This window comes from Liolophura sinensis, chromosome 11 (assembly GCF_032854445.1).
Source record: "Liolophura sinensis isolate JHLJ2023 chromosome 11, CUHK_Ljap_v2, whole genome shotgun sequence".
NCBI lineage: Eukaryota > Metazoa > Mollusca > Polyplacophora > Chitonida > Chitonidae > Liolophura > Liolophura sinensis.
The window spans coordinates 12872698-12884883 of NC_088305.1; the positions used below are offsets into that span (position 1 = coordinate 12872698).

The 12186-nt window shown below is 37.7% G+C and overlaps 1 protein-coding gene across 3 annotated transcripts in view; it reads left to right on the plus strand.

Moving 5' to 3' along the window:
• The window catches only part of LOC135477691 (partitioning defective 3 homolog), a 64107-nt gene that overhangs the window by 29267 nt on the left and 22654 nt on the right, over positions 1-12186 (plus strand). For all 3 annotated transcript variants that reach the window (XM_064757879.1, XM_064757880.1, XM_064757881.1), the window contains exons 3-5: positions 2176-2350; positions 5129-5298; positions 5700-5882. In XM_064757879.1, the coding sequence (XP_064613949.1) occupies positions 2176-2350; positions 5129-5298; positions 5700-5882 (528 nt within the window). The remainder of the gene's footprint in view (positions 1-2175; positions 2351-5128; positions 5299-5699; positions 5883-12186) is intronic.

Here is a 12186-nt window from a genome sequence, read left to right on the forward strand (position 1 = left end):
AAAGGGGCCACTGTCACAAAGATGTCATGGATGTTTGATATTGCACATGTAGGACAATGTTAGACAATGTTACATTAAAAGACCATATTCTGGTTGTGTTTAGCCCATGTGTTAAACATGTGTGTAAATCAGCTCATTGGCTGTCATCCGAGGTCAAGAAGGTCACTCAGAGATCAAATTCCTTTTCCCTCATGCCAGTGTGGTTTTTAGAAAACATTTAGACTTTCAACAATTTGACCATTTCCCCCTTTTTCATAGGAAAATTTTCATTCTGCTTGAACTATGACAAATGGAAATGTGGAATTTCAAAAAAATTTAAGAATTCACTTTTACCAGATAACACCAACAGAGTTGCATCAGTGCATTAATCATTGATACAGCTGTAGATCATATGTAAATGAATTTTCTTTTAGGATTTCAGTTTTTAATGTACATGTGTACATGTAAAATTCCGCCTTAGTGTGAAAGACAATTTATATTACTAGTACATAAATTGTTGTAGCATATTGACCACTTACTTTGCATCTCTGCAAAGTCATTAACTAGTACAAAAATTGTGGTCATGCAGTATTGTCTATTCCTTAACATACATTTAAGGAATTTGAGTTTATTTATTCGATTGGTGTTTTACGCCAATCCCACGACCATCCACAGGTTGCTGCCAGACCTCTCCATATACGACCGGAGATAAAGAATTTGAAAAAGTGTATACAGAGCATATGCAGTAAATGTACATGTACATATAAGAAACTACATGTTTACAAGCAAATAAATGTCATAAAGTATTCCTTTTGGTGCTGGAACATTATTTTAACAGGATTTCGTCCTACAGGTACATCTACTTTCCAAATTAACATTAAATAAAACATTCTGAGAGCAACAGAGCACTAAGAATCAGCCATAAAGTACAGTACATATTTATAACTTAAAGTCATCTTAGTACGGTATGCCGTTCTGTGATACAGAGTAAAAACCTGTAAGAATTTCAGTATTACGGATGTACATGTACAAGGAGAGTTAGCCCACACCCTGTTGTAAAGGTGTACTTCTGAATCATTCTCCTGGCTAAGGGCATGTCTACAGGACCCGGGGGTTAGGACGTGGGATAAACTGAACAGGAGACATATCCTGAACCAAATCTGATAGAGGTGTTAGAGCTCAGGTAGAGCTCACCTCAGGTGCACATTCTTCTTTGAAGTCTACATGTACGTTACCTGGTTAATGCCTTTACCTCTCTGTCCCTGGCAGCTCTGTCTACTGTAGGGTCGTGTTTGATATAGACAGTCCACTCTGATATGATGAACTTTTTCACCTTTCTCACCTGACAGTGATTTCACGAATGAATTCACACCTGACCATATTGATTTCACACCCTGTACCTTCATAGATGTTTATTTTCTCACAACTCTCCAATTACATGTGTTTGTGAAGATCCATACGGAAAAGATGTATTTCACACTGAGATGTAAATTCATTCTTAGAGGTGCCATTTTCTGTATTTATTATTTGGTGCATTTCACACTGCATACATGTAGCACATATAAATGGGCATTTTCATGTCTACAATGCATCCAGCATGCATTCTTAACAGCCATGTAAGTTTACATCTATGTATTTATGTATTTACACTGACGTTACCCTTTTTGGTTGAGACATCCAAGGAGCTTTATACTGGAGAATTTTAAACATGAAAATTTTGGCTTCTTTGGGCAATTGATTGATTTCAGCACCTAATTGATTGATTGATTGATTTATAAGAATGTTACAGTTAACACTTACTGTAAAAGTACATGTGCAGTGTAGATAGATATAAATACTGTCCCAGTTCTTCAAACATTTCAACCACCATGAGGTCCACTATTATGAAATATTCTGAGAGAACTACGGGGTGTAGAGAAATAATCTGCACAGTTTTATGAAGTTTCCACAAACCCAAAATTTTTGGCGTAATTTTTGTAGTATTTATATGCATAAATTCCACGGGGAAAAGTGCTTTAGAGGTCAAAAAGGTTGAAGATTTACAGTACTATGTTATTTGTTTGCCGTACTTTATATCTACCCCTGCTACTGTGACAGACACAGTAAAACCGTGCACTCGGCATGACTCAGATAGTGTTGAAATCAAACGTTTCTGAAATTAAAGTTTTGAATTTCTGCCACTCTTTGTTTTTTAAGATAATCGCATACTTTGAGGAGCAGAGTGGTCCACCAGTTCCCCACAACGGAGGTGATGGTGCCAGTGCCAGTTCGGTTGGTACGTCCAGCCCTGATATCTTCACCGGAGGGGAGATAACTGTGATCCACTCTGATGTAAATGATGTCGTTGTCACACCGGGAGACCTGTCCACAGGTAAAATGCACTTTGTTTTTGTAAACATTCATGTAACACGTATAATAATCTCACAGATAGCATCAAGTGTTGTTCAGGTGGCGCATTATCTCTACTTAAGCCATCTGTACGTCCACATGTAAAACAGTTCATCAGTCACTTGCTAAAGGTCTGGGGCCACATTCATATTTCTCACAAGTTTTTTCGCAAAAGTCATTGTCTAGTGTCTGGTGCCATGAGGCGATATCATTTACAAGGAAAGTTGTCAATAATTGATTATGAGGTTTTGTGAAAGAGGGCCTCGTACTTCACACCTGGCACTCTGGTTTCCTCCACCAATGAAAATGGACGTCAGCATAAAATTGAAACATTCAAGTATGGCATTAAAATAACAATCAAGTATATAAATAAATAAATAAATAAAGCTCTCCTCAAGCTTATGTAGTTTATATGCTGCGTATGAACCAACCCTAGCGGTTTCTGCAGTGGTGAAAGCGGAAAATTTCTCTTTGATGATTGGCTGATATTCGCAGAGATAACTGCATGGAATTATCAATTGTACTATCCCTATCATAACAGCTGGTACATGAAATGCAGTAGCCTTATGTTTATGTCAGATCAGATCAGTGAGGGTCAGTACAATTGCTGGATAACCCTGAAGAGTAAACGAGTCATTGTTAGTGGAGTAGCCCCACATGTTGTTGTAGTTTACTAGCCATCTTATACTGACTGTAAAGCTTGCACTTTTATGACTTTTTAAGTTTTCTTCAAAGATTTGCTGGTTGTACATGGACATTAATTTATTTGCTCGCGTACAGGTGTAATTATGTATGTATACTATGTTGTAGCAGTAGAGCAAAAAAAAAAAAGTAGGGCACAATAATTACATGGTCTATGGTAAAAAAAAAGTAAAAGGTCAAGGTCATGGATATACAGGTTGGAAAGCTGCAAATAAGCTGATATCTTTTGCCTTCAGATTGCATTGCAAATGTGTATCTTTTATCTCACATCTGTAGAGTTATAAATTCATGATAGATTTTTTTAAAATGGCATGTACGGAAAGAAAACCGGTATGAATCCCTACATGTATTTTAAATGTGAACAAACAAAAGTAGATGAGACAGCAGTTGTCATTGTCTGACACCTTTGTCTGACCACGAAGTGCGTGTTTGTACCATTGTTTATTGAAGGCTTTGCTCAGTGATTAATGATCTCACATTCCCCGCTGTAATTTGTGTGTTGTTTAAACGTAGAAGTCATGAGATTTTGACCTTAAGAACACATAGTATGTCCGCATTTTTGTTCATCTTGCAATAAAGTACACAAAAGTGTTTCATTTTTTTTTTTCATTTGTGTTTCATTTGGTTTCTCACTTGATGGCATTTCATTCTTTAACCTCATTGTTTACATCATGATATTTGTGCAGTATGTTATACTGGTATTTCCTACAGAATTGCCTTCTTCAGGACAAAAAGTCTACATGACATGAGGATGATATAGGCTAACCCAATATACTGGTCATCACCTCTTTTTTTTTTTAAAGTAATTCTTCTAATCTTTAGGACATCCAGTCTTCCTGTATTACCCAATACACATGTACATGCACCAGGAATACACGGTTTTTCTTTTCCTATCTGGTTAGTTCATCCAATAAACAACATATACGTATCTTTACTATTCTGAAAACACTGAGAGAGAAATGTAAGTTTTTGCTTTCAGGTCTACTTATATGTGTCCTAAAAATTCAAACAATTATGGTAGTTGAATTAACATGCTGATGACAGTACAACTGCAGAACTTACACAATAATGTTTTTATTAATGGCCTAATGTTAATTAATGGCATTGTTAATGATGTACATGTATGTGTACATATAAATGTACACATGTACAGTGATATTTATTTATTTATTGGATTGGTGTTTTACGCCGTACCCAAGAATATTTCACTTATACGACGGCAGTCAGCATTATGGTGGGAGGAAATCTGGCAGAGCTCGGGGGAAACCCATGACTATCCGCAGGTTGCTGGCAGACCTGTACAGTAATAAAGTAAATACATGTACATGTAGTACATACACAAGTGTACAAAGCTGCACGAAAAATTCTCGACTGCAGAGTTAAGGCAGTCAGTCAGTCAGTCAGTTAACCAATATAATCTTTTAATATAAAATATATATATTTTACATGCCTGCTTGACAATTACAGAAAACGTTGTAGTTTAATATGTGCCTAAAGTTAAAGTTATTATACATAGAGAACTCAGATGCAAATGGTTGTTGGTCACCCAGTCCAGTATAGACTGGCAATTCTTGTGTATATTCAGATATCAAAATCCTTTTGAAAGTTCTGGCAGTAATGTAAACATGTACGTGTATATAGATTTACAGTTACCATATGAAAGAATATATACATGTAAAATAGATTTATTTATTTATTTGCTCGTTTACGCCGTACTCAAGAATATTTCACTTATATGATGGCGGCCAGCATTATAGTGGGTGGAAACTGGGCAAAGCCCGGGGGAACCCACGAGCATCTGCAGGTTGCTGGCAGACCTTCCCATGTACTGACGGAGAGGAAGCCAGCATGAGCTGGACTTGAACTCAGAGCGACTGCATTGGTGAGAGACTCCTGGGTCATTACGTTGCGCTAGTGTGCTAACCAACTGAGCCATGGAGGCCTTGTAAAACAGAATTCAACTATGTGAATTTTGGGGGATTTATTGAAAACATTCCTCTCTGCATATTGTCCAATCATTTACCTGCATGACCATTTTTTTTGTCGTGTCTATTACCAGGGTCAGCGTTGACTGTCCGCCGTGGGAGCGAGCCCGCCCTCAACAATATCGGTCAAGACGAACCTCTCCCAGATTACTCGGACACGGCTACATTCCCCAGGAAGGCCAAGAGGTGGTCAGCCATCGTGACTCCGTCCTCTGGGGTTCAGTTCACATCCACTCCTAAGCGGGTTAGTCTGTCTGACAATATGCACATTCATCTTTGTAGACATTCACATATTACAAGTTACATATATGTGTTGCTTCTCAGAGGGATAGTCGTGTGAGTCTATATTTTAACAAGGCACAGCACTTAACATTTTCTGTCTACAGTCAAACATGTCGTTTGGACTTTTTTTGCAATGCAATTTATGCATACAATTATTACGAAAATAATAAAGACACTAAAATGATGTTGTTTTGTCACTAATGGTGTGGGTTTCATAATACTGTGCAAGTCATGTCCTTACATCCCATAATCCTCGCATAAAATGTTGCAAAATATTTATTGCAGAAGCAGTTGAAAAGGTTGAAGAATTATTGTCAATAACAATTACAATGTCCATCTCATTATAACATCTTTCTCTATCAGGAAAACGAGTCTTCTGCTGACAATAGCACTCGCAAAATTCCTCTTCGAGTCAGAGGAAATGGCGAAGAGAAAAACTTATTTAACCGATTTGCTCGGGATTCCTGGAGGCAGTCGCTTAGCAACCAACCAAATATGTTCAAATGGTTAGAGGCTCAGGGCAGGCAGGAGGACAAATTTAATCAGGTAGGTTGACCTTTGATGCCTACAGGAAATTAGATTCACCTGACTTGTATGGCACTGGAATGCAAGGTGTTTCAAAACAGAGATGCCGTCTGAATATTCTCTGCAGGCCCCACCAACACAAAGTAGTATTAGATTTCAGTCACACTTAGTCTTAACTTGTGGAATAATTCCTAAACTTAGTTTTTAACTTAATTGCTAATTTTTCAATTTGTCAGGAAAGCCTTGGCCAACTCTAAAAGTATTAAAATAAAAAATTCCTGTAGTAAATAACAACTTCACAGCAGGGAATTGTTTTGAAGTTAACACGAAGTTTGATGTGAAAAGTCTAAGTTAGCTTGATTATCCTGGAGTCAGATCTGATACCCAGCCCTGTTGAGTAGTTGCTTCCTGGACCAGAGACAACACCTATTCCTTGCCCATCTGGCTTTTGTCCAATGAAATTTCTGCGTATTTTGGGGGCATTAGGTCAGATATTTTAACTCCTCACATTTGAAGTGATGATTCGGAGTGGTGTAAGAAGGGTTGACCTCTCCAGTCCAAGTGAGATTTAGATGCTTCAGATCTAGAAAAGTACAAATCAGATTTAACCACTTCTAAATCTGACTTAAACTTAAACCTGGGTTAAACTACACAAGGTACGCAAACATGTAGATGTTGTACGGTGAAGTAATTTTAGAGAGATTTTAAAATTTGCACAAGCTTAGATTGCCTAATGACCCAAGACTCTCCTCCCCTTTTGTTTTTATATTTTTTTCATGATAAAGGCAAGTTTGGACGAAATTTGGAAAGCCTGAACCTCGATTAATTATTTGATTATGACCAAACTGGCAAAATTTCTAAAGTTTGGAATGTTCAAGTATATTACTGACTAACATGTAACAGAAGTGGTTAGTATGCTGGCACAGCACAGTGACCCATGAGCCGCTCACTGGTGAGATCACTGTGAGTTCAAGTTTGGCTCATGTTGGCTTCCTCTCAGGTTGTGCGCACAAGTCTCTGCCAGCAACCTGCAGATGGTCATAGATTTCTCCCTGGGCTGTGTCCGGTTTCATCCCACCATAACACTGGCCACAATCGTACAAGTGAAATAATCTTGAGCATGGCGTGAAACTTCAGTCAGATAAATAAATAAATAAAGAAAAGAAAAGAAGAGACGCTTTAAAGAGAAGTCGATGAAGCATATAATTTTCAATACTATTCCGCTCATGTTTATGATTCTGAGAGTTTTACTAATTTTAGGTGTTTTGCGATTTGTGTGGGAGATGGGATGAAATCATGAAAGTTTTTGCATCAGTTCAATAATTTTTTTAATATTTGATATTTTATGAGCTTGATTTGCTTCTTCAAATACACTGTTTTTAAGGGCACAATATCAGTTTAGATACAGCAATTCCTTTGGATCATACATGTACGGTCTTCATTCATGTAGTTATTTCTGATATTGCCAGAATCTGTTCCTCTCGAGCTGAATGTGTTTGTAATTTCATACATCCCAGGGGTATTCATTTTGTCTTTCACAAAATCTATAGTTTGTGTTTTTCTATGGGTACATGGGTTCATGTGTCTCATTTCTGAAAGTAAAGGAGATGGGAGGTGGCATCCTCTGGAGCCTCACTGAAGACATGTTCATGTGCATCTGATTGGTTGACACTGACATAAGGCCAGCACAAGATCATAGAAACAGCTGTGAGTCCAGAAACCAGGCAGATCCTTACTTTGTAGTCATTAGTAGCCAAATAAACATGGCTTCCTGAGTGATGCTGCCCTCAGGCTCTTCAGGGACTCATTAGAGGTGTAAAAATAGAAACATGTGTAAAGAGTGAGAAAGGGTCTGGTTCTATAAGACCAGTTCATTAGCCAGCCCTGTCCCATCTCTAAAAGATATCCCCCTCCAACCCCCCCCCCCCCCACCCTGGTGCCCTTCCTCATGGTCATCCTTCACTTTCCCTTCTCCCCTCACTGTGTTCTTACTTTATGTACTCAAACATAAAATGACATACACTTTCTCATTAGTTCATCCATAAAGACAAATTTAACCAAAAAGTTGTGACAAAGTGTTACATAGAACACATCTAACCAATATGCCAAAGAGCAGGATGTAAAATGTGCCAAGTCTGTCCCTTTACTCACTGTTTAATGTTTTCATTGAATCATTGAAAGTACATTGACTTTGTTAAAAGGTTTTCAAATCATGGGATAATAGTCCTGAAAAGGGTTTTTAGGTGTTGAATATCACATTGCATTATAGTTGAAATGGATTCATAAGCTATCAAAAAATAGTATACATTAGTGCCTTAAACCTGAATAGCCCTTGAAAGTGGTGGAAAACATAAGATATTAGGTCCTTGAAAGTGCTGGAAAACATAGGATATTAGATCCTTGAAAGTGCTGGAAAACATAGGATATTAGATCCTTGAAAGTGCTGGAAAGCATAGGATATTAGGTCCTTGAAAGTGCTGGAAAGCATAGGATATTAGGTCCTTGAACATGCTAGAAAACATAGGATATTAGGTCCTTGAAAGTGCTGGAAAGCATAGGATATTAGGTCCTTGAAAAACATGTTCTGTCCTTGGGTGGAAACCCTGCTTGCATATGTGAGAAATATGCGAAGAGATAAAAGAATTGTTATACAATCAACTTTGTTGGTGGGAGAGCCAAAATTGGGGAGGGAGCTTTCCAGTAGGTTAATGTTTCTGACCATTAATTTAAGATATGCATAAAACGTAGGGATTATTAAGAAATATAAAAACATATATCCCTCAAAAATAAAATTTTGGCTTATATTTCTTCATTTTCCTTACAAGCATATTCTTGGGTGTGCAGCACTTTTTCACTTGTAGCTTTTAAAATCGTTCAGGAAATACAATTCTGCGCTACTTCTAGCTGAGAGATATCAGTCTGTATCAGCCTGTTGACCTTCTTGCCCCTCTCTTCACCTCTACCCCTCTCCAGATGCTTTTCATGTACCCCATGGACTCCCCTGCCCCAAGATAAGGCCCACTGACAGTTGATGGGGTGTGGTCACCAAGATGTTGTTCAGTACTCACTGACCCCTTGGGTATCTGATAACAGACCTAACACCTCCCTTTATACCAGAGATAACAAACACAGGGTGCATGTTTACCAGAATTGACTTGGTATCAGTGTGAAGTTCTGTTTGTGGGATCTGTGGTTTTCCCCCCAGATCTACTGATTAGAGAAGAGAGGGCAGAAAACTGACTGGACCTTACCTGTATTAAGAATCTTGTTTACTTAGGAGAAATCAGCCTATTGAGGCTAAAAATCAAAAGTTTATTTTACAGTGAATGTCTCGGAGATAAAAGGATGCACTCACACTTCTACAGGAAAGTGTTTTTTAAGATAAAGAGTGTACTCACTGTGTAGGGTATACAGCATTGGATGACACCCACGCTTGCATTTGGGACATTTTTCCTCTACATGTACCGTATACTGATTTCATAAAAAAAACTTTATTCCAGCTATGGCACAGGTACATGTGTTTTCATTTGTGTTCATCTGGGGTGTTAATGAAAATTAATTCTAGGAAAGAATTGCGTAACTTAATCTTTCTCTATTCTCAGCTCATTCGTCCTCTCTGGCCATATGTGGGAAGGTCTGCCAGCAACCTCCAAATGGTTGTGGGTTCAAAGCCCCCCCCGCCCCCCCCACCCGGGCTTTGCTCAGTTTCCTCCCACCATAACGCTGTCGGCGGTCATATAAGTGAAATATTCTTGAGTACGACGTAAAACACCAATCAGATGAATAAATAAATACACTATTCCTCTGAGACCAACACACCAATCATAAATTAAATCATGGAATAGTTTAAGTATAAATTTTGATCTCCAGACATCTGACAAGTCTGATATCTCTGGCATTGTGATCAGCATGCTAGAAGAAGGCTGGTGCAACGCATGCATTAAAACACAGTTCTTTTGAAGCAGTAGTATTAAAGACCAGAGTTGTAGAATTCATAGAGTGTCCTTAAGGGCAAAAATCGTGCAGATACACTGTAATAGTGAAACCTGTTTTTTCTGTTTCTGAAAGATACCTGTCTTTACACATGTTTCATTTGTGTGTACATGTACTAAAACAAATTACAGAAAGGACTGAATGACTCTTTAATTATCCAGCAATTAATTCAGATTCAGTTTCCTGTCTTCTGCCTGGTGATAAAGGGCAGTCTGTATTAAAGTTCTCTTAAAGCCAGAAGCTGAAGCCTCTTTAAGACTAGGGGTCCAGTTAAACGTGGACCAGATGTTACGGTTTCTATGGTAACTGCCTGGTTTGATGGGGAGTACAGATAGTTATGATGATATAAGTATGTGTATACAATTTAGATGTAGGTATACATGGTCTTAAGGTTGTATGGTTGATATGCTCACTACTATCCATAAGCTACATATAGTGTAGTATGTACATGCGCATGTCATGTGCAGGAATTCGGATGAGCTGTTAGTCCTTTTTTTTTTTTTTTTTTTTTTCGTAAGAAGTCAAAATTCTTGGATTCAAGTACCAATTAAATATTTAGACTATGCTGGCAAAGTGTCATACATTTCGTACATGAATGGACGAGGGATAGAATTAAGGCATAAATATTATTGCTAGCATTTTTAGCAGTGTTCTATATTTAGAGACTGGTGATTCCCACTGCAGCTCTGTCTTTAAGCCAGTGACGAACTGAAAAATTAATCAATTAAAAACAATTATTCCAATAACTGTTACTGTAAAGTATGCAAAATTTTTGCCTTTACAGAATCCTTGAACTAAGTGACTGTGTTGACCACCTTTCTTTTCATTCTAAAGTGTGTGTGTGTGTATATCTGCTCAAATTTGTATGATTTAATATGCTATATGAAGATGCCAGGTGAGCTCCTAAATGCCAGCGTCTATTACGTTAATGTATATTATCTACATTATGTCTTATGAATGGCTAAGAAGAGTATGTTGATCCAATAAATATGCTGGCAATGAAAACCATTCTGCCGAAGACCACAGCTCTATAATATGAGTAATAACTTTATGTCTTAAGCAGGCTTTATAAAAGAAAAAAAAAAGCGCAAACATAACAATCCTGAACGTAATTCCAGCCCAGTGCTCAGATTAGGATGATACATGTACATTTAGATTTCTTTCTATGTTTTCTTTATAATGTAAATGTAGGTAAAAGGTCGATTATTGGTTGACCAATGGATTATCATGAATTCCATTGGTACACCCACTGTAGATTCATTGATCGGTTGATTGATTTTCTTATGTAGCGATGGCACCAGTTTTATGCGTGAGAAATCAAAGTCTACCAAAGCCTACCTGTGGCTAATAAGTGACAAGCATTCCAAATGAAACACACTTTTATATCATAATGTTCACATAGGAAAGTATCTAGCAAACTTCTTGTATGCAAGACTATTCCACTCTGATGACTTGCTTTTTAGCAGTATTAATAACACTAAAAGGAGAAAGACAAGAAAGCTCACGGATTCCTTGGAGTTATGCCTATTTTCACTGAAGTTTAGCATTTTCTAAGTCACACATTTTGCTTGAGATAATAATTGTTTTGTGTTTTAATAATTTTTACAGAATGATTAATGTTTTATCAGATTATGTTCGCAACTATTTAAGGATTTATGATTAGTAATGAAAGTTACTTGTTACAACCAACCAAACATTACAGTATAGGTGAGGTACAGTATTAGTGGTATAAGCTCAGGATGTGGATGAGCTAAGCTCAGGATGTGGATGAGCTCAACACATTTTTACTTTACATCTGGCAAGGAACAAGCTAGGGTAGTATATTTATGTAATGGCCCAGTTCTAGTTGAGAGAAAGTTAGTGTTAATGTAAATACCTGCACAGCTTGATGAACGGTGAAGTCCAGAATCTGGGTAACCTGCCAGAGAGTGAACAGCATGATGTGCCAGGGAGAAAACAGTGGTACTGTCAGGACAAACCATTTACACACCTTCTCACTGTCAGAGGTGTGGGGTAATCTCTTGTGGTACCCCAAGGGGAGGAGGGAGGGGGAGGGGACAGTAAAGTCAGAATATACCCATTGGCATCCAGAAAATTACTTTGCCGCATGAACATTAGAAAGCTGTTAAATTCATTAACATAGAGCCACAAAGTCTTGTAGAAGTTCCCTTGCCTATGGAAATAATGCAAAAATTTTTATGTTTCAAAAGAAAGAGAAGCCTGCAGGAGTGGATGATGAGAACAATTACCGGATTGTGCAAAAATCTTGAGCTGCTGCAAAGTGAAATGTTTACCTATCTTTAGAAAAACAAACCTCTCGGCAATTGGCCAT